We start from the raw sequence: 23,816 nt of genomic DNA, 5'->3' as shown, positions 1-23,816 counted from the left end.
CAGCAATGCTGGTGCTAATTAAAATCCAAACAGAAGAAAAATAGGAGCACGGTCCACTTGCATGGCTAATCTGCACAGCTAGCCTGCTTGCAGTGCACTGGGAAGTAGCAATTGTGTGAGAGGCTCCAATTTCATCATCAAGCCTTCCTCTCTGCTCAGTGCAAGTTACTTGTGCTTGCAAGTAAATCTTTGCAAGGTGCATAGAGGGATGGCTGGGTGGGGAGATGAGAGAAACATACATAATGTCCCATGATTGCTGCCTGCATGTGTGTGGATAGATGGGGAGGGAGGGAGGTGGTAGCAGGCCTCCGTTGAGCCCTGCTTGGAACATCTGTGCATCACTGTTGCAGCAGCCCTTATGCGTGGACCTTCCTTGATGGTTTAACTGAGGGAAAAGCAGACACCTTTGCAGGATTAAGAGAGTGTTCCAGCATGGCTGGATGTTGTGTATGGATGAAGCTGCATTAACTTTAAGCAGATTTTTTAAAAAACAAAAAACAACCTGCTAATTAAATTAACTCATCTTTTGTTTTCTCTCAATCCAGTTAGAAAAGAAAATGTTGCCGCTTTCAGAAATGTTTCAGCCTTCCTATTGATGCAAACCCTGGTGGTTCTCTTTGTGGAATGAAGCCCTCCTGCATCACCCACTGCCTCTGAACATGGAAGGTCTGTCTAACTCTCCCGCTAGAACCCAAGCCATGTACGCCGCTTCCATTTTGCTGTTGTTGTTTAGCACTGGAAAGTAGTGGCTCGTCATGCCACAATGATCTGGGGTCAAATGGAACTGGGTTTGCCTCCATAACTGCTATTGAAAAGCGGCTTACATAAACCACAGTTGCATAGCCATTCAATATCTGCAGAAACGAATCCCCAGTGCCACATCAGCAAACACTTCTGATCCACACAGGAGGTCCAGCGTCAAGCTGTTTCTTCTTCTGCATAACGGCCCTGGCCTTGTGATCAGGAGAAGGACAGTGGTGCTCAGGGAAGGGGTGATGGGTAACTCTTCCCACTTGCCGTATTCCCAGTGGAAATCACTCCCCAAAATCTGCTAGCAGACTTGGCGGGGAAGCTTCCATTGGCACTTAATGGAAGCTTTCCTCCTAGGGAAGCAGCTGTAGATAGGGATGGGACAAGGCTGTCAGCTCTGATTTCCAACCTTAAGTCCAGTTTGTCACATTGATAAATCTGAGATACTTTTAGAAGTCCTCACCAGCATTTTAGGGCACGCTTCTCCTATTGTACACGTTTGTTTGCTTTGCAAGCCCGTACATTCCCCATACATAATACATTTTGGCTGGAGACATGTGAATTCTGAAGGATAGCTTGCATTCCAGTTCACATATTGTTTGGGGAAGTGCAAATCAAAATGGAAAAAGCAAATGGGAGTTTCTCTCTCATCCCTAGCTGTGGGTTGGCTATTTTCATCCGAACCATGGAGGAACAGGGAATGGTTCACGTTCCTCCCTATCCCAGTATCAGTGAAAAATACGTATGTCAAATACATTCAAACAGTTAAGATCATTTATAATTTGGTCCTTAGTAGCCTATACGGGGTAAAACAAAAACCTCCAGAAACAAAGCTGAAACCCAATGCACTCTGACCCATTTGTCATTGACAGCCACTCTGCCATCTTTAGATGCTGGCTTCATTACACCTGAAACTGATGAAGAAGGGAAGAGGGGTGCCTGTGTATTTGCTTGCAGCTCATTGTTAACACTGGAGCAGCACAGCTCTGGAATGAAACCTAACCAAACTGGTTTGTGTGTGTAGGCACTGAAGATTCCTGTGTGTGTGTGTTGTGTGTGTGTGTATTTGGGCAGGATAGTTTGGTCCATCTTCCAGGGCTCTTTCTTTCTTGAGGGAATCTTCAGTGCTTCCTAGGAAGCCTGCACACAATGTATTTGGCCAGGGAGGGCCGTTCTGGAGGCATTTTCTTACTTCTTCCCATTCACCGAGACCGCAAAAGCTTCACTGTTAACTACCTCCAGCAGTTTCACATAGTAGGACCTGTGGCACGGTTAGAGCATGGTACTGATAATGCCAAGGTTGCAGGTTCGATCCCAGTATGGGACAGCTGCATATTCCTGCATTGCAGGGCGCTGGACTAGATGATCCTCAGGGTCCCTTCCAACTCTGCAATTCTGTAATTCATTCTATGTGCAGTTATTTTCTCAGCACTGTCATTTTTTTTAGAACTGGCCCCTCAGAACTGAATTATTATGCACAAGGTTAATGGGAGCCAGCTTGGTTGAGTGCATAAGTATAAATGAGCACACAAGCAAGAGACTCCTGTGGAAACGTCAGTTCTGCTGTGGAATTATGGCACAGCCTAGGGAGAGTCACTTGAGTCTTGGTTCCTTGTGCAAGGACAAAGTGCTACTGATTCAATGTTTTTCAGGGCTTCCCCACCCCTAAACCAAAACAATGTACCAGGTGAAACCAGGAAAGGCTGCCAGTCACGGTGAAAAAGCTCAGGGAAAGGGCAGTTTCAAGCTTTTATATACATTCAACCTTTCTAAATATGTTTAACATGACTATTAGCAGTATCAACTGTCCTTATAGCTAGTGCAGCCACAACACTGTACAATTCTGCAGCAAAGATGGGAGGAGGGAACACCGAAGATCACCTGCATAAAATATAGACTATCAACAGCACACCTGGCCTTCTCTGGCATACACCTATTACGATACTGTGAAGCCCAGCGGACAGAGACACAATAAAACATCAATTGTCAGCATCTACCTAAATGCCTTGTAACGTGAGTACTTCAAATTACACCTAAAGCAGCTTTGAAAAGTCTCGGAACTGGGTGATGCCACAAAATAAAACTTTGTTCAAAGAATCATGGTTGAATAGCAGCACAGACATATCATATAGTTCATTCTCATTACCATTTTGACAATTGTAAACCTTCAGCTAAAAAAAGAAAAGGAAAAAAAAGACCCAATTCTTCTTTGCTGGTAACGTTTGAGGCCCGGAACCCACTATTTGCGATGAGGAGTTTGCAGCTACCGTTTGAAGCGTGCTAAATAGAGAGCTTGAACCTAGCTCCATGTTGCGTTGCCTCTGTGCTGGGATGGCACAGAAGTGGCACCAGGGTATTGGCATCGCACAGAACAGTGGAAGGCAGAATCTGTTTGCTTTTGTTCCATCTCTGCCACTCCAGATAAGGCAGCTGCTTAGGGTCAGGCTGCCCAGCCTATTTGCTGGCTCAGAACAACAAAAGCTGCTGTCGTCTTGACCCATGCATAATGGTTGCCTTGCACAAGTTGGGAAGTATGGCACCAGATTCTCTGCCTGCCAAGCATGTTGCAACAGTTCAAGGGTAGATCTTGGTACAGATACAGATACAGATCTTGGGCACAGGATGCCTTTTCTTCTCCCATGTCATACTGTAACACAAGTCTCAGCAGGTTTAGGATATGGTGCAGTACTGGTTGTTCCCATGTTATTACTGGTTGTTCCCACGTTATTACTGGTTGTTCCCATGCTATTGTTCCTCATCACGCCCTTGGGACTCCTGGGCATCATTCTAGGGCAGTGTCTTCAGTCTTGGGTTCCCAGATGCTGCTGGCGAACGGTCAAGAATGATGAGAGTTTTGTAATACAACAGCATCTAGGGACCCAAGATTGAAGGATACTGTCCTAGGGTATGTTTGCACAGTGAGTTGAATTTAGGGCCTACTTCAAACACATATGACCATTACTTATCGGCTGTGACGATATATGTGCGCCACTGACAGAAATTTCACATAACTTGATGCCAACCCAAACAACAGAACTTTACAACAGAGACAGATTGCATATTGAACGGGACAGCCTCATCTTATGCAGAGTTAGGCATGCTTAAACCACTAAACACACCTGTCCTAGCATAGAACCCCCGGGCTGTGAGAGTTGCTAAGTACTAAGCAAACAAATGAGGAAAGATCAAGTGATAAGTGAACCAGCCCTTGGTGAAGTTACTGGCATGCAACACTGATGAAAACCATTGAATACTACAGCTTCAATGGCGCATGGAAACCTATGCGTTATGCAACACATAGGTACCTCCTTCGCAGCATAGTTACTTGGATTCTCAGAAGGATGTGGTTTGTTAGACAATTAATTCCCACCCCCATATGACGTTGTTGTGTTGTTGTTGTTTTTTACTCTTCGGACAATGCAATAAATGTTAGAAACGTTTAAAGCCGTTGAGTCCCATAGGATGAAGGTGAGCCTAGCTTCTTCTGAATTGCTCCTTTTGACATTTATTCATAAGCATTTCAGCTTTTGCAAAGCTAAGCCTTTCAACTTGGTGAAGTTACACCCATGGTATCGAGGGTACATAAGTTTGAACAAATGCCTTTATACATTTATTTCTGCCGTGAAGCGTAAAAGCTTAGTTCACTGTCGCTCCTGAAATGACGGGTACAAGTGCCATAACTGTAGAGTAGCTACAGCGATGCTGAGATGCTTTAACACACTGGGCACACTCCTCAAGGAACTTTTCTTGCACATGCTCCATTTTAATGACTGGGAGCTGAACAAGAGTAGCTCCTTGGTGGATTCTGCCCATCTTTTAAAAAGCAGCTTTGAAGACATGATATAAACTACAGCCTTAAGCAATGAAAATATTACATTCCCTAGATTATTATTTTTTTGCATATAATGCCACAAAATTAAGATATTTCACTCAGATCTGATAAGCCTTCTTCTCTTTCTTTCTTTCGCTTTATTTATTTATTTATCTAGCTATGTCATCTTAAGTGTTAAAGCAACTGTACTTCAGACCAGATATTTATTATTGGATGCATATTAATGTATAAAATCCATTTCTGTACAGTTTTATAAACAGAAAAATAAAATAAAAAGGTGAGGGGTTTTTTAAAGATGGAAATTTACAGAAGTCAAACATGTCCACCACATCTAATTTAGATTTTGTTCCTTTGGGGCATGTATTGTTTAAATAAAATAAAAATAAAAAGCCCTTGCATTAATATGGCCCGAAACTCATTGGCTGGATCCAAAGAACTAATGGAGAGTTGGCTTTTTGTATATGCTGAGACTTTTCTGGCTCCCCACTGCAACATCACAAAACTGCTCGTGAGGGCCAGTGGGGCATCACCCCCCCACCCCCCGCCCTGTGCAGAATCCCAGGGCAGATCTACACTTGTGGTTTATAATGTTAAAAATGTGTTATTAAAATGTGGCACCAGAGGGTGCTGCAGAGCAGTGAACCACTGGCAATGGAAAACAGCACTGAACGTTACATGTTATATTTAGTAACGTTTAACAGATCAATGTAGATCCAGCCCTACGCTGTAATAAGGGCTGGTGCTAGAGACAAAAACTGTCCTAAGCATGCAGCAAAGCAATTGTTGTGTGTATGAGTTTCTTTTGACCCCTTGGCCTTTTCCCCACTTAATGTATTACACTGATATCAACAACTGGCCATTACGGCAAAGCATCCAATCTAGAGTTGCCTTTGTTAAAAGTGGTAGATATATTTGAATACATGACCAGAGGTGCTTCTAGGCGGGAGCTTAATTTGCTAAAAGGTTATTGAGATATCACAAACATGTCATTACCAACAAGTTTCTCCCCCTCTTATTGGACTTTCCTCAGAAGGGGTAAATCTCTCTCTCTCTCTCTCTCTCTCTCTCTCTATATATATATATAGGTAGGGGTGAATACAGACATGTTTGCATGTTTGAGAAGCACTGAACCCACTGTAAGCACCCTCTTGGAAGCACTGAGGAAGAGACCACCTGCCAGTTCTTTGACTTTAGGGGTTGAGCCCACCTCAGGCAACCCAACCCCATTCAGCTGTAACTTGCTCTTAAATACCTTCAGCAATGAAGATTCCGCAACACCAGCCTCATAACAGCTCGCCTGGTCAGTGTATGTGACCAGGAATTCCCTAAAAGCAAGTCAGTGGCCTGGCAGAACAAGGACAGCTCACTCCATCAATGGTCTGCTTGGGAGAAGGCTATTCATTTTACTAGCTTGCTGACTGGCTAGTAGCATATGACCCTCCCTCTGCAGCCAGCATGGAAGAATGGGCTACTAGGCCCTTAGTAAGCTAATGCTTCTTCTTTTTTGCAGGCTAGTAACTTCTGTTATTTACAAAGCTGCAGTACACCAAGAAGCTCTCAAGGGACCCACATCTTTGGGGAAGCCCACCTCCTTGCTACTGTCACCACTGCCCATTCAATTGCCCTTTTCCTCTGGATACAATCCACACACCTGCCCAGAAGGAGAAGGCAAAGGGAAGCGAATGGTGCTTCTTTTTCTGCTGTTTGCACACCTGGGAGGACAGGTGAGCTTGCAACAATAGCCAGGTATAGGGCCTGGGGGCTCTGGTGGTCAGCAGTGGGTCATGGCAGGCTCTCAGCGATACTCAACCATGATGACAGCCATGCTCCTAGTGATCTATCTACTGCTACGTGTTTAGGATTTTTTAAAACAAAATAAGGTACTCTCAGAAAAGTGGTCTTATCAAGTACTCTGCTTTCATCTTACTGAAAAGGATTTTAAACAAGGATTCCCCCCTCCCACCCCTCTTCCTCCCCAGGTTTCCATACAAAAGGCAATAGGCACCTTAGGGAACGGGATGATGTCTGTGAACCTCTGCAGATGGAGGCAATGGATGCATTCTTGATCCTTTTGAAGACGGTCTTAAAGAAATAACCAGGACGCAATACTATTGAGGGGAATAAAGCTCCACTTAAGAGAAAAATAAAATGCAAAGAACTTAATTTGGGGAGTGGGGGTGGTCCGTTTTGATAAAGATGGCGGATCCGAGCTAATCTCTTGTCACCTGATTTCAATTCTTGGGCCTCTCTTGGCTTCGAGATGTATTATTCAGCAACCAACGTGGATTGCTTTTAAGACCACCACCCCACCCTCCCCGGCAAAGAAGAAATCAGAGAGTAAAAGCAGGATCAGCTGTGGGTAAACTCACTCCAGTGGGGATGCGAGCCAGAACATCCAGGCTCCAGGTCCTGCAAGGCAGGTGGCAGGCACTTATGGTTTCCTGATGGCCGTGTGGTAAAGTGAGGATTGAAGAATATACTCTATAAACAGAATATTTGTTCTGCAGTTCCAAAGTTATTTCGTTTCAAATCGTTGCTTTGAGGATGCACAAATGGTATCCTCCCGACGATGACCTATGGTGGTGTTGAGTGCCACAAAACAGTACATATCAGGATGCTTCACAAGTTGGGATGAAATCGTATTCCCAGACGTCAGCTTTAGGCCTGAGCTGACGAGCTACATGGGCTTTATTACTGGCCTGAACCTCGCGTCGTTTCTCGCTCTGGATAGGTACCATGTCAAATTGCTATATCCCAAAGGCGTTACTGGCTTGAAATTGCTCCCATCTCATCCATGCTGCGATTTACTTCCTCCTTCAGTGGGCAGAGCAATAAACTGCAAATTTACACCTCTGCAAGTAGCCCATTTACTGTCTTTCCTGCAGATAAAACACCTCGGTCTCTTGTGCCCTATAGTCCAATGTGATAAAAATAGTCTTGTCGAGCGGCATTTTGCAAAAAGCTGAAGATCTTTGGAGTGTCCTTAAACTTTCGTTATAAAGATGCATGTGGGTATAACTTGCAGAATTTCAGGAAAATAGCAGGTTAAATGTAAAATCTCTTCAATAAATAACTCTTCTCCTGCACTGTAAAAAATAAATGAATATTCCCTTTGGCAGTAATAGCTGATTTAATATTTAGACAGAAAGATACTTGGCTCATAAAATAATAGCATTATGCTACAGGAAAAACAAAACAAAAAAAGCTCTCATGCTTTCTGATCCTCTCTTTTCAATTAAAAAAAAAAGAGACTTTTTCATCAGTTCGCCACAAGTTGGTTGAAGTCACTTATGCCCCAAATAAGCTCCAAGGGTGATGCAGGCACCCACAACAGCCAGACTCAGGATTGTCTTCAGAGGCAGCCACGAGAAATCGAACAAAGGCCTCATGTTGTTGCTGTAGAGCTCCACAAAAGCATCCTAAAGTAAAAGAGAGAGGGGGCAGGATTATTTGTTTATTATTAATAGTCATAACATGCCTTTTCACCCTGTAATCCCAGAGTGTGGTACCTGCAGGCACAACAGAGAAAATTAAGTAATGAGCTATGCAGAAATGGCAAACCTGACAACAAAATTAAGAGACCAAAATGATGAACTTTTTAACAGAAGAGTTGGACGCCTTCCGTGGACTATTTGGAAAAGTGAAATCGCGGGCAGGATTGAGGATATGAGCAGCGGAAGTAAGATGACAAAATGGTTGCATTACAGGGATTTTTAGTAATAAATAAGAGCTTGAGATACAATGCAGTAGAAATAGGTTAGAATAAAAATTCTTTGGAGGTTTGGGTGGTTAGTCAATATATGAAACAAAGATGTGTGATTATTTGATCTGAAGTTTTTATCTCTCTCTCTCAAATTAAAACAACATACTGCATGAAACTTCAATTAAAGCAATAACTTAAAAAGCAATTGGAAATAACATCAGCTCTACAGGAGGAGAAGCATTCTCTTGATCCCCACTTGGCCCAAAGATCAGAAGGCCAGAATTCTAGAACAGAAAATGGTGCAAGCATTCACAACAAACCAAGGGATTCTTCGACATCAGCTGAACTATAAAACCAAACCTGTCATGAGGTGGACCGTTGCCTTGCCTGAGGGATTGGACTGGATGTGAACCAACAAACTGAAGTTCAATCCAGGTACGACTCTTTTAGTGAGTGGTTCCTTAGACCAGGTGGCTGGGATGTTGCCTGCTCTTGAAGGGGTTACACTTCCTCTGAAGGAGTCAGTAGGCTGCTTGTGGCTACTCCTGGATCCATCGCTGTGGCTTGAGGCTCAGGAGGCCTTGGTGATACAGGGTGCCTTCAGCCCAGATGTTCCCCTACCTGGACAGGGATAGCCTAACTTCTGTTGTCTATGTTCTGGTAACCTCTAGGTTCATTACTGCAAAGTATTACACTGATCCTGGCCTGACTGCACTGGCTGCCGATTAGTTTCTGGCCCAATGCAAAGTGCTGGTATTGACCTATAAAGCCTTAGATGGCTCAGGACCACAATACCTCAAGGACATCTTCTCCCCATATGAATTGACCTGGACCCTTCAATCATCCTCTGAAGCCCTTCTTTGTGTGCCTCCTCCACAAGATGTCTGGAGGGCGGCAACACAAAAACGGGCTTTTTCTGCGGCACCTTCATTACTTATCTTTAGGTACCAGGTGAAAATGTTTCTCTAGAACCAGGACTTGGGCTGATTAAACCATCTATGCTCTTTTAAATGTGTTTGTGGGAGGGAGGTTTCGTTTTCTACTTTGTGATTTCATTTTGTGTTTGTTGTTGTGAAATTCAAAAAATAAACAAACAGTATAAGTTGCAAATGAAGCATTTTGGTAGAACCTTTTCCCTCTTCCCAGTCTAGAACTCTGGGCATGTTGGTTTATCACTACAGTGCCTCCCAAAAATGATGGGTGCTACAAATTCAGCTTACCCTGCCAAGCTACTCCCACCAGCAGAACCCGACAGGTTAAGGATTAGGAGGTGCAGAGCTTGGTGGTGTCACAGGTACAAAGTTATAAACCAGGCACAGGCAAACTCGGCCCTCCAGATGTTTTGGGACTACAACTCCCATCATCCCTAGCTAACAGGACCAGTGGTCAGGGATGGTGGGAACTGTAGTCTCAAAACATCTGGAGGGCCGAGTTTGCCTGTGCCTGTTATAAACAATGGTTGAAGCTAGACATCCGATTCTGGATACAGCAATTATTGATGCATCTAACAGCTGACACAAGATGGCGCATCAGGCTTCTTACATTATGCAACTCAAACCCTGTGCAGCTAGACTTTTAATGAGACAAACAGGGAAATAGTGTTATACAGAAGCAAGCACAAACTGCCTTTAATACAAAATATTAAAGTTACAGTGGTACCTCAGGTTAAGAACTTAATTTGGTCTGGAGGTCCGTTCTTAACCTGAAACTGTTCTTAACCTGAGGTACCACTTTAGCTAATGGGGTCTCCCGCTGCTGCCACGCGATTTCTGTTCTCATCCTGAAGCAAAGTTCTTAACCTGAGGTACTATTTCTGGGTTAGTGGAGTCTGTAACCTGAAGCATCTGTAACCTGAGGTACCACTGTACTGGCAACAGTCCTACACACGAGTCTGCAGAAGTCAGGGTTAGATATCCTCACTGAAAGAAACAGCTTCAAGGCTGCCTTTTTTTTCTTTTCTGGATTGCGGCTTCTCTAAGTGCAGTTTCTCAGCTGTGATTCCAACAGATCGAACATCTGCAAGCTTAAGCGCAATAATTTAAGGTTTGTTTGTTGTTTTGGATTACAAAGAAAAATGAACTGGCATAAAAGGTTAATCTTTTGTATTTGGAATTAGTTAAGTTACATTATGTTCCAGTTAGTTAAGATGTATCATTAATAAAACAATTAAAAGAAGAAAATGTCTAAAATAGAGGAAAGAGCAAACAACACATTTCCAAAATAGCCCTTCATTTTATCTGCTGTCAGGTTGCAACCCAGAGAGTTGCTGAGTTGTCTTTGCCTGCACATGTACAGACAGTATCAACAAGGCAGTGCACATGGTTCAAAAGCCAACAACCAGACCCTTGTCATCTCCTTGGTCTCCTCACCTGATGTCAGGGGGGAAATGGTTTAACATGTGCTTCTAGAGTTACAAGGAAATAGCCTTTTAAACGTACTCCACTGGTCCCTAGCTTTCTCCTGAAAAGTTGGGTAGGAGGGGAGATGAGGGACAACTGGGCATGCGAGAACCATCTACAGTGTTGATGAGCAATGGCTACAAGATGGCTGAAGTCTGGGCCTCGAAGGGACTTGCTTGGTTAGATGTGTGCAGGTGCTTCGCATCTCCTCATAAAGTTGTGCAAAGACTTCACCTCATATATTCTATCTGTTATTTGACGTAAGGAGCTCATTCAAACATGTGTGTTTAGTACTTGACAGCTATGGTGCTGAGGTGACCTGCATATGATCAGGCTTCCACATCACCTCAGACACTGGCTGTCCAATGGAATCTTTCCTTGTATTGATGAGCAAGTCATCACTGGTTACCGGGAGGCTTCCTGGTTCAAGTCAAGATGTTGCCTTTGACCCACAAAACCCTAAGCGCCTTGAGTCCTGGGTTATTTCAATTCAAAGAGACCTATGGTCCTACTTTTTAGAGGCGAGCCTGGCCTCTACAAGGAACACAGCTATGGACCATTTCTTCCACATTTTATGGACCTTCCTCTCAACAAGCAGGTGAAGGACTCCTAGTCCAACATGCCTTTGGTTGCTTGCTCATTCTTTCAGTTTATTGATTTGCGTTTATGGTGGGGGTTTTTTACGGCAATTAAATTGTTTAATTGTTTAACGCTTTGGAGCTGTTTTGTGAAAAGCCCTATTCAAGTCGGGGAAATAAATACATAACCAGTGAAGTGTTGAGCAGTCTAGTGACAAACAGGGCATGGGTAAAATTGCCCCAAAGAAAGTCCTATTCAGGATAACTCAACTAAAGAAACCACCAATTTTGTTTGTTTGTAATGATAGCCTTAATATTTGACTGCACTAATGCTGGACTGTAAGTCATGTACTTTCCTGCACTATTTAACTAATTGAGTCACCCCCCCCAAAAAACCCCCCCAACACTTCTGAATACTATATACCAGCGCTATAATGTGGACTGCAAGCAAACCTTGCAGAACTCTGATGTCATTGCTGCAGAGTTTTCCTCTTGATCATTTTAGCCAATGCTTTGCTTTGGAAATGGAGTAGACAAGTTGGATTAAAAATGGCAACTGAGATGCAATTCCAATAAGGTTATTTTTTTAAAAAATAAAGACAGAGGAAATGCAAGTATTGGTGCTCATCTATGGATTTCTAAAGCTACGAAAGTCAACAAGAAGATGAAGTCATTGCAAAATTAGATTGACTTGTTTTCTGATTTGTCAGCTTCGCCTCCCCCCCCCCTTTTAATCTCATAGGTAGTGGGTTGTCTGTGCTAAGCATGAAAGAGGGCAGACCGAGCGAGGGTGGGCTGCAGTGACATTGAGACAATGTTAAAGCTCTGAGTTATGGTGACGGGTAAAGAAACATAAGCAGAAAATGCACAGCGGGAAATCCCTGTTCTTATTGAGACTATGACAACAATAACATCAACGTCTACCTTATGGCGACTGCACCATATATTCTAAGTAACTGTTTTATGGGTCCTTTCCTTTCCTCTTTGGTGCTTTCTCAAACATCCTGATTAGACTTATTTCCGAAGCTTGTTTGAACAGCCTGTCACTATTTGTTTAAGTCTGAAAACCTGATTTAAACAAACACCCGGACCCATTTTATGCACTAAACCAACAGGGAAGTGGGAGGTGGGCAGCTGAAAAAGACCCACTGATTTGCATAGGTGATGTCTCGCAAGCAGAGTCTTTAGGAGGGCAGGGTTGAGGAGGGACATTTTTGGGGGAACAGCTACACACTTGGGAACCAGCTACACTCTTGGTGTCTCCTTCTTCTATCCCATGGAAGGAGAGGAAATGAGCAGACACGAACCATTGCTGACTTTCTAGACTGATCCCATCAAAACATATGAAGATGCTTTATACCAGGTGAGGTCATTGGTCCATCTAACCTGGTACTGTTCTTCTCTGACTGGCATTGGTTCTCCAAGGCCTTAGGCAGAGAGAAGGTTGTTGTTTTTGTACCAGCATTGTAGGAATTGACAAACTTGTCCGTTTCTGTTTCTCATTTTTTCCATTCTCAGGTTCAGTTCTCCACCTTTCTACATCAGTTTGCAATTAAAAAACCAAACTCAAGAAAATTCATCAGCAGATTTCTCCTAATTTTTGTATGCATTTTTGCCCAATATGCATGCACCTTTTTGCAAAGCAATTTCTCCAAACATAATATAAGAATAGGATAGGATAGAATTAATAATAAAAAATAACCCACCCTTCACCCTAAGGTCCTAGGGCAGGCACCCCCAAACCCGGCCCTCCAGCTGTTTTGGGACTACAGCTTCCATCATCCCTAGCTAACAGGATCAGTGGTCAGGGATGATGGCAACTGTAGTCCCAAAACAGCTGGGGGGAAGAGTTTGGGGGATGCCTGTCCTAGGGAGAGTTACAATTGTTAAAACACAACGATAAAAACCATTCATTTATGGTTTGCAGTAGCAAAAATAAGGCAGGTCCTAAAACATCATCAACCAGGGCAGTTCCAGTTCCATAGTCAGACCTGAAGCCAGACTGGAATGAATCCAAGTAATAACATACTTTTGTATGTTATTTTCACTAATGTGTGCATTTTTATGCACACTTTATCCCTGTATAAGCCTTCTGTTTTGCATGCACAATTCTTGGCTGGGGAACTGCATTGCAAAATTTAAAGAAGTGTTAATTTTGAAGGGTGGCTGTGCAACAGTTTGCACACTGTTTTGAAAAGTGTGAGTGGGTAAGTCTGCCTTTAAATGCAAACTGAGTCTAATTTCTGCCCCATCCCTTGAGCTGTGGTCCACCACAACTATTTATGCTGCTAGAGCTGAAGAATATCTGGCGCAAATGTTTTGGCTTGAGTGCAAGCACAAAACCTAAAGGCCCATGAGAGAGATGTGCAGTACAGTCCTACGCTGCCTACTCAAAAGTAAGCCCCACTAAGTTCAAGGGAGCAGCTTCAGATGTAAAAGATTTGTAGCTCTCCAACAGCTAACGGCATATTTGTTTCCTAAGTTTGGCTTGGCAAGCCAGCAGGGGCTTTGCAAGGGAAGGGTTACGGAACAGCTGAACGATTGCTCTGGGAAAGCCAGGAGAAAAGGTTTCAAAATGGTATTGCCTCTGGCCACCTAATTCATATGTTTGACAAATGGAATGTACTAAAAAGGACAAGGTATACAACCAATGCAGGACGTGGGTGGCGCTGTGGTCTAAACCACAGAGCCTAGGACTTTCTTATCAGGAGGTCGGCAGTTCAAATCCCCGCAACGGGGTGAGCTCCCGTTGCTCGGTCCCTGCTCCTGCCAACCTAGCAGTTCGAAAGCACATCAAAGTGCAAGTAGATAAATAGGTACTGCTCCGGTGGGAAGGTAAACGGCGTTTCCATGCTCTGCTCTGGTTCGCCAGAAGCGGTGTAGTCATGCTGGCCACATGACCCAGAAGCTGTACACTTGCTCCCTCGGCCAGTAAAGCGAGATGAGCGCCGCAACCCCAGAGTCGTCCACGACTGGACCTAACGGTCAGGGGTCCCTTTACCTTTTTTATACAACCAATGCAGCTCTGAGTCATGGTTCTGAGAGACCCAGCCCTCTCCTCTGTCTCCCAGCAGCCCTCCACGCCACCAGCCTCTAGCTTAGTTTTACATTGGCATTAAGGTCACGGTCAATTAATGAGGTTCCCTCTTAACTATGGAAGGAGCCTCAAATCCTGGTTTCAGATCTTGGTTAAGAGAGCCTTGCTTAAGCCTGACAGGAGAAATCCGAGCCAACTGGAAGGCGTATGCAAACCCACAGCTCCAACCTTTAATTATTTGAGATGCTGCTTTTTGTAAGCCGCTGTTGGTTTTTGGATGGTAGCTTTTCAGACTGTATTTTACTGATGTACGGATTTGCATCCCTGTTCTTAAATATATTTACTCGGAAGCACAGGCACATTTTGATGTGGTGCCTTCCTCATGTATCACCACCATAAAGAAACTGTTTTCCGTTGAAGCCCTCTTATGCTAAGCATCACATTTAAAGGGTGAAGGGGCTACATCAGTACAGGTTTGGGGATTTGGGGAAGGGATGTTTTACACGGCAGGTGTCGCGTCTAAAATTAGTCCCTATCCTCAATTATCTTCACGTGATTTAGTTTCATTTAAATGAGGTGCCAAAAAAGGGAGAGGCACATGTTATCTGTATACAGTTCAAACACTGGCATCTCTGTTTGAAAATAGGCAATAAGCTTTGAAGACCTTTGCCGATTGGAACAGACAGCAGAGGCATAGCGTGAGGAGGGCTACTGGCGCAATTGCCTCAGGCGCAAAAGAAAATTGGTTAGAGGCACACCTCTGCCACTGCCATTCCAACTGGAGGCACTCTCCCCATCCTGCCCACCCGCCCCACTTGAGCAGCACAACGAACAAGAGCTGGGAGAGGTCGGTTCCTGGCATCCATTGGCTGCACAGTGCCCCCCACCAGCAGGGGAGGTGGGCAGACAGCGGGACTCATGGTGGTGCCCTAGCCCAAGGAGACACACATGCATGTTCTGCCACTGCTACATCTGGCAACAGCAGCAGTGCCGAATAGAGACACCCTTTAGAGGGCACAATACTTGCCTTAGGGGGTGCAATACCGTATTCACTCGAATGTAATGCACACCTCTTTTTGGCCAAATTACGTATTGGAAATTAGGGTGCGCATTAGATTTGATGGCACATTGACATTCGCCAGCAAATACTCTTTTGGCTTCAAGGTTTTGCAAATTGAGGTGCACATTAAAGGTAAAGGGACCCCTGACCATTAGGTCCAGTCATAACCAACTTTGGGGTGGTGGTGCTCATCTCGCTTTATTGGCCGAGGGAGCCGGTGTACAGCTTCCGGGTCATGTGGCCAGCAAGACTAAGCCGCTTCTGGCGAACCAGAGCAGTGCACGGAAACGCCGTTTACCTTCCCGCTGGTACCTATTTATCTACTTGCACTTTGACGTGCTTTCAAACTGCTAGGTTGGCAGGAGCAGGGACCGAGCAACGGGAGCTCACCCCGCCGCGGGGATTCAAACCGCCGACATTCTGATCAGCAAGTCCTAGGCTCTGTGGTTTAACCCACAGCGCCACCCGTGTCCCCTTGAGGTGTGCATTAGATTCAAGTAAATGCGGTATTTTCCTTGCGCTGGGCACTGGCAACCCACACTACGCCACAGACAGGCAGCACTACAATAGATCAGTGTCAGCGCCCTGTTCTGTACCATTGGCTGCCATGGACTAAAATGCAGCTCCTATGCAGCGAAGACCCAGAACTTCCTATTTGCTCTAGTTCAGTGCTCTGTTATTGATCTGTGCTGCATATAAAATAGGGGAGTGAGTGGTTTCTCTGGTGCTGCACTTTGCATTAATGAGTGAGGGGGTGGTGGGTAGAGTGCACACCCAGAGGAAGTCGACTTCCTTTTTTCTCTTTCTCTCTCTACCTGAATCAAACAGCTGGTGAGGAAGTGATTTTATTTCCCTTGTTATCACTGGTCCAACAGGATATCCTCTTCAGCCACACTGCACTGAATGAAAAGCTGGCAAGTCTTCCCAAGGCTTGGCGGAGAGCAGCTACTCACCTTGCTGCTCTTTTATGCTGCCCTCTGTATGACTCAGTCACACAAGTAAACAATGCTAATGCCAGCTTTTGAGGAAACTCATGTGACGTGGTTCTAGCTCACTTCATAATAAGGCAGAACTAGTTGTGAGTGACAGGATAACAGCTTATGTCTCCTTCCACTTCCCTCCATAATTTTGTATAGAAGCCTAATTATAAAAAATAAGAATCTCTGATTGTGTGTAACTGCACTTCAGATGTTGCATGGTCTTGTTCCTTTTTGATTTGTTTTGTTCTACAGAGCTGTAGTTTTGAATGGGCCATGAAGTTTTCAGTGTGTAATGTATTATGTTTTTACTATTTTTTTTGTTGGGAGCTGCCCAGAGTGGCTGGGGCAACCCAGTCTGATGGGCAGCAAATAATAATAATAATAATAATAATAATAATAATAATAATAATAATAATAATAATTACATCTATGCCACTTCCCCCCACCTATCCTGACTGGCAATTGCTCTCCACGGCCCTGCAGAAATCTTTGCTACTAGAGATGCTTTAAATTGGAGACCTAGAAAACTGAGCAGGACACCTTCTGCCAAGTGTGGTCCCTATCACTGAGATGCAGTTACGCCATTTTAGAAGCAAAAAATAAACAATATGAGCAGCAGGCCCACGTGATCTCCCCTCAAATAGTAACTGAGTTCAGAAATGCTTTTGCGAGGAGGGAAAGCTAGCTTAGTAGGCCGCTGCCTTTATGGACCAAAACCTTGGTAACGTGACACCCTGAAAACGACACACTTGTACTGGGACCCAAGTGTTGCTTTAAAAATAACATTGTATGTATGTGTACATTTTTAAGGCGAATATTTGCCTCAGACTTTGTGTCAATTAGGATCCAACTGCCTGACATTGTGTTGTGCTTGCTCTGGTGTCTCATAATTCTGATATTCACAGAGAACTGATTTGAGTCACACCTCAGTTTCTCTGGGTGCCAACACCTCAATTACTCGTTGGCATGTGTCTGTCTTGGGAGACCATGAAAGGAGTGGGGGCGTTTTGGGCACTGTCCACTTTGAAAGTAAGTGAGGCACGCACACACACACGCACACGGTAAATGTACCAAGTATGTATGCACACATGTTCCTTGTCTTTAAAGGATTTTTGAAAGTCCTTTTTTCAAAATGTTGCGGCTCCATAGAACAGGGTAAGTAGCTCTACTTAATATCAGTGCCTGCTTTATAGGTCAGATTTTGAACTGGCAGCTTTGCAGTTCACATACATTGGGGCAATGAAATTCAGTAAACAGGCCTTTGTTGTTGTTGTTGTTCTGTTGGATGCTGCCAAAACATCAAAGCAACAAAGTAGTTTCTGTTTACAACTGCATTTTGATGCAATCCATCTTTTTAATTAAATATTGGTCCAGATATTTAGAATGTCACTGATGTGGCTGATTGATGCATTCGGAAGAAGAAGAAAAAGATGGTTTAGACCTCCTGAGATTATACCCCTCGGCAGAAAACCAGGATATTAATATCAAGAGGAGACAGGCGAAGTTCCTTATGGTTGGGATCTACAATTGGCAATTTTTAACTATCTGGTTGATGCAAAGCAAAACTTCCATAGAATCATGGAATTCTACATTTGGAAGGGATCTCAGAAGTCACCTAACACAACCCTCTGTTCAAATCAGGACATGCAAAGAAATCCAAGTATAGATTCCTTGATAGTCATCTATCTCTGGGTTAAATACTTCTGATAAAGGAGGATACACCTCTCCTCCAAAGACAAGCTGTTCCAGTGTTGAGCAACTGTCTGTCTCTGTCTCCTCTGGGCTTAATTAAAACCTTACAGGCTTCATATGGTGGCAACCAACAAATGCTTTCACGCTTTGTTATTCCACACTAGGGATAGGGGAGAAATTAGATTCAGTTCAGCTGAATGTATCAGGTTTGCACTTTCCAAAACAACAAACTGAAACACACCTGAGGGATAGCTCAGTAGGTAAAGCATAAGACCATTTATCTCAGGGTCGAGGGTTCAGGCCCCACGTTGGATGAAAGTTTGCAGGGGTTTGGACGTGGTTCCTTCCAACTCTACAATTCTGTGTTCTATGACAGAGGTGAGAGAGTGAAATCCAGTCTTTGAATTTTGCACTCATCCAAATGTTGTGATTGCAGTTCTCCAACCAAACAAGGTTTACAAAAATGCCTATGTTAGGAGGAAATTGTACACATTTGCCAACCACAGAAAATGCATCTATCAATGAAAATTACCACACCAAAATGCATTTGATCAGGAGAAATTGCTTGCAGAAAATGTGTACGATAGTCAAAAGTGCATACAAAATGTGTTTATTAGGATAAACTGCCCTGAGATGTACAGATAAAGGGTGGCATGCCAATAATAATAATAATACACTAAAACACTGAATAAATTTAACGGGATTTATTTTTTTTTAAATCAGAGATTATTGCAGAAATGTGCAGAACTGAATTTAAGCTTAGGGAAATGAGAACCTGAGAAGGCTGAAATTGACAGATCCTTCTACCCCCTACCCCAACACAGTACATTTTAAACAGCTGAAACTTCATTACCACTTGGGGTACCACCCCACCAAGTGGGGTGACACATCTGGAGCACTGCTGCAAGGAGATAGCTTTTTGGCAGGGCACTGCCATAGTCAAGTACCTTTTGGCAAATTCTACATTGTTAGAACAAAGGAGCTGAGAACATGTGCATCATTTTATGCATCAAACACACACACACAGCCAACATGCGTAGCTGTGTCTTCATGCTTCCTGTCTTTCCTTCTAGCGGAACTGCATTACGAACCAAGAGCCATGGGTTCCAGCCTTACTCTGGCCTTTGTGAGGCAGGCCAGCTCCACTTGAAATGTGACCTCAGCCATGAGCTTCCAGCCTTTCAGCTTCTACCTCCTTGCCTGCATTCAGAGGTTAACAGGAGGGCCATAGCAGAGCTACACCAATGTTATTTCAGTGTTTTGCCCCACTAACTCCATGTTGCCTAGGAGCTATCAGAAATTACCAGCATGGTGGAAGCTGAAGTCATAGACTGGGAAACATCTGAAGCCTCTGGTCGATTGACAAGAGAGAACTCCTGCTGCCCTTGTTCCTTGGGAGCAATGCTGGAAGGCTCTGGGGTTGCAAGACCGGCAGGGAATGTCTGCAGGGTCTGAAATACTTTCCCTTGATTAAGAGTCGGGGCTATTTATATGGCAGTCTGGGAACACCCGCTCCATTCTGGGGCTTGCTAAGCTTAGGCCCGCCTGGGAAACGTTATAGCAATTAGTCTTGGCGTCTCCGACTTAATTCACTTACACACTGTTTTGCAATAACCCAAAAGACAGCTCCTGTGGGGGTTGCTTTTTTTCTTTTTGTCTCCATTCTTTGACAAGCCAACTCGGGGAATAAGGCTATGCATCTGACACCGGCGTAGCAGCTGCCAGTGGTGTTACAAAACCAACAGTTAATCATGGTCGTCTGAGGATGAAAATTCGCTTTGGTGAAATCAGCATTAACCCTGGGGCAAAGTTTTACCCCAGGCGCATGTTTCGTCGCAGACCTTACACAGGAAAAGACCCACAGCATAGTCCTTCCAGGACATTTTGTCACCTGCGCAGTAGTAACACAAGGCTATCAAATTTCAACCACTTACCATTTTAAGTTTTCTTTCTGGAAGCAAAAAAGAGCCCAGGATGTAAAACATCCTAAGAGATGTATTACCTTTTGCCATTGGGGTAATGTAATGTAAAGGTAAAGGGACCCCTGACCATTAGGTCCAGTCACGGACGACTCTGGGGTTGCGGCGCTCATCTCGCTTTATTGGCCAAGGGAGCCAGTGTACAGCTTCCAGGTCATGTGGCCAGCATGACTAAGCCGCTTCTAGAAGACCAGAGCAGCACACGGAAACGCCATTTACCTTCCCACCGGAGCGGTACCTATTTATTTACTTGCACTTTGATGTGCTTTCAAACTGCTAGGTTGGCAGCAGCTAGGACCGAGCAACGGGAGCTCACCCCGTTGCGGGGATTCGAACCACCGACCTTCTGATCGGCAAGCCCTAGGCTCTGTGGTTTAACCCACAGCACCACCTGCGTCCCAATGTAAAGTATTGGGGTAAGAAAAAAAGGTGGGGGGGATGACAAAAGAAAAAAACCAATAACCTAATCCAGGGAAGCAGATTAATGTACCCCACACAGAGTTTTCTTTCATAAAGCAAAAAAGAGGTCAGGACATATTACATACCCAATAAATCTATTGATGTTTAACACTGGGAGGATTTTGTGCCCCAGCCAATGGAAGGTATTGGAGAAAAAGTAATGTCTCATGTAGTGTTTGTTTGGTTTCTTTTTTTCCAGATGAGGAAATGCAGGTGAAGTGTGAGAGCCTTTCCTGCATTCTGTTGACCAAACACAGAATATATACACTCCTAGTGTCAGTATCTAGTACTTTTAGACCATCATAAAATGATTTAATTTACAAAGCAATTTGAGAATTAGGGACTGAAAGCATCCATAACATCACATGCCCCAAAGGCAGATTGGATTCGATGTTGCTACCAGTAGGCTGTTTCTACAGAAAAGGGAAAATATTCATTGACTACATCCAGTATTTATATCAAGCCAATGGCTTCAACTGCAGAGAAGAAAATAAAACCTTTGCAAGCCACCTTCATGGGGACTAGTGGCGTGCCCATGCAAATAATTTTTGGAATACTCTACTTAAAACAGAAGACGCTTCTTTTTAAGCATCTTTCCAGCTTTCTATTTATTACATCTCACATCTGCAATATTAAAGCTTTTGGGCTTTTTATTTTGTAAAGCTATTGCAATTAAGACACAACTGTCCTACAATATATTTTCAAAATATATTCTGCTCCGGATTCTGCTCATTCCAACAACTGGGCACACATAATTAAAATTTAAGTGCCATCCCTACTCAACTAACGAATGGTTTGTGATCTGCAGGCACAGAATAAGGTTTGATTAAAACAAAAAGAGAAGGAATACAAAATCAATGCAAAAGAAATCAGTGGCTCTTTTTTTGGTTCTTCATCTGAAATTGCTGAAACTGGGACTCTGAGCCAGCACTAACAATATGGACAGTGTGGAACAGAAACAGTCTGAGCAGGAATGAATTATTAGCTGAGCAGCATGAAACTCCCGCCTTGCATTCTCTGCCTCTTGATTCTCTGCGCTGCTCCGGTTAAATGTTTTCTCCTCTTGTACTCTGATGTGAGTTGCCTTGTGAAAGAGACAACTTCAACCCATCCCGCAACACTCTTGAGCAATAGGCCAACCCACAAATAGCTTTGAGACTGTGGTCCAGAATATCCTGCTTCTCCTCTGTTGTTGCCTGCGGAAGTTGAACCATAAAACTTGTATCTCTGCCTTGGAAATATATCACCTGACTCTGTAATGATGACAACCAAGACCATTCCAGAGATCACTTTAGGAGCTCTGCAACTACCCACTCTTGAAGGTTTGTCACTGATATATTCATTTCTTCTATACAGTGATACCTCGGATTACGTACTTAATTCGTTCCGGAGGTCTGTTCTTAACCTGAAGCACCACTTTAGCTAATGGGGCCTCCTGCTGCCGCTGTGCTGCCGGAGCATGATTTCTGTTCTCATCCTGAAGCAAAGTTCTTAACCCGAGGTACAATTTCTGGGTTAGCGGAGTCTGTAACCTGAAGCGTATGTAACCTGAAGCGTATGTAACCCAAGGTACCACTGTAATAGCCTGTCCTCTGCTAACTTAAACACTAAGAAGGTTGGTTGGTTGGTTGGTTGGTTGGTTGGTTGTAAATATATATTGTAGGGCATATTGTATTTTTTGTATTATGTATTTCCAAATTTTCTGAAGCTGTGGTATGTTATATGCTAGGCATGGTACCTTACGGAGCATGCTGACAGTGCAACCTAGAAAACCCCTGGTTCATAGAATCATAGAATAGTAGAGTTGGAAGGGACCCCAAGCATCATGTAGTCCAACCTCCGGCAATGCAGGAATATAAACGTATCATCTTAGGAGCTATGAAGAATTTGCTAGCCACTATCTCTTGGCCTCAGCATTCCCCACCTCTCTTCTGTAATATGGGGATAAAAGCATCAACCTAATTCACAAAGGTAAAGGGACCCCTAACCATTAGGTCCAGTCATGGCCGACTCTGGGGTTGCGGCGCTCATCTCACTTTACTGGCCGAGGGAGCCGGCGTACAGCTTCCGGGTCATGTGGCCAGCATGACTAAGCTGTTTCTGGCGAACCAGAGCAGCGCACGGAAATGCCGTTTACCTTCCCACTGGAGCGGTACCTATTTATCTACTTGCACTTTGACGTGCTTTCGAACTGCTAGGTGGGCAGGAGCAGGGACCGAGCAACGGGAGCTCACCCCACTGCAGGGATTCGAACCACCGACCTTCTGATCGGCAAGTCCTAGGCTCTGTAGTTTAACCCACAGCGCCACCCGCGTCCCTCAACCTAATTCATAGTGTGGTGTAAAAGTTAAGGTGTTGGACATTGACCTGGGAGACCAGGGTTCAGCCACGAAGCTCACTGGATAACCTTGGGCCAGTCACCATCTCTGAGCCTAATCTACAACAACAACAACATTCTGAGGATTGTGAGAAATGTATGTGAAGTGCTTTGGATGCTCTATAGAACTATATAAATATCATATGAACTAAATACGTGCTCATTATTAATATATTCATCCTTCCTATTCTCCCCACCCCTTAAAAACCGGCACAATCTACATCTGAAGCTTTACCATTTAATTATTTAGCTTGTGGCCTGTGCTGCTCCTTTGGCTTCAAGGGGGCAAATGCATTTTTAATCTTACATCTTTTAACATCAAATCCTGCCAAGTTACTGGTGCAACCTCTGTGGAAAAGCAAAGTTGCTCACTTGGCTCGTGAGCATCCCCCAAATTTGTTCTGACAATTATATAGCCTGGAGTGAAACAGCTGAATGACCAGGCTATTGCATCAGGCACAGCGATACCTCCACACACCTTGCTATTTGGATTGGTTGTATGCAGGTTTTAAGCCTACAAATGCAATTTTAGTTTCACTTCAAAGACATTTGTTATCCTTTGCTTCTTAAAACAACAACAACAAGAAGAAGAAGCACAATCAGCCAACCACAACCCTGTAAGCTTTAGACAGGCTTCATTCTGATTAATTAATGTAGCTGGAAAACAGACTAAATTAACAAGAACAAAAAGTAGTAATTGCATGTACGTGAACACGAGCATTTGACAGTGCTACCCTAAGCAACCAGGAGCAAGTCCCGCTGAATTCAAAGAGGCCTACGCCCTTGTGAGCAAATTTAAGATTGCAGCCAGAATATTTGTTCTGTGGTGCTTCCTTCAGGCTCAGTGGTCATAGAGCATGTCCTTAGCTTGCAAACGGTCCCAGGTTCAGTGCCTGGCATTTTCCAAAGTAGGGCTTGGGAAAGATCCTGTATGAAACTCTGAAAAGCCATTGCCAGTCAATGGAGACAA

The 23,816-nt window shown here is 43.9% G+C and overlaps 1 protein-coding gene across 1 annotated transcript in view; it reads right to left on the bottom strand.

The window, feature by feature from the left end:
- Positions 1-492: 492 nt before the first annotated feature.
- Positions 493-23,816, bottom strand: part of BCL2 (BCL2 apoptosis regulator) — a 108,995-nt gene continuing 85,671 nt past the window's right edge. Inside the window, exon 4 of the mRNA XM_081015026.1 lies at positions 493-8,001. Within this exon, the coding sequence (XP_080871152.1) occupies positions 7,867-8,001 (135 nt within the window). The 3' untranslated portion in view covers positions 493-7,866. The remainder of the gene's footprint in view (positions 8,002-23,816) is intronic.

Source organism: Podarcis pityusensis (genome assembly GCF_964106645.2).
Source record: "Podarcis pityusensis genome assembly, chromosome: 7".
Taxonomy (NCBI): Eukaryota; Metazoa; Chordata; class Lepidosauria; order Squamata; family Lacertidae; genus Podarcis; species Podarcis pityusensis.
Note: the sequence above shows the minus strand (reverse complement) of the source record. Positions and strands in the feature narration are given on the sequence as shown.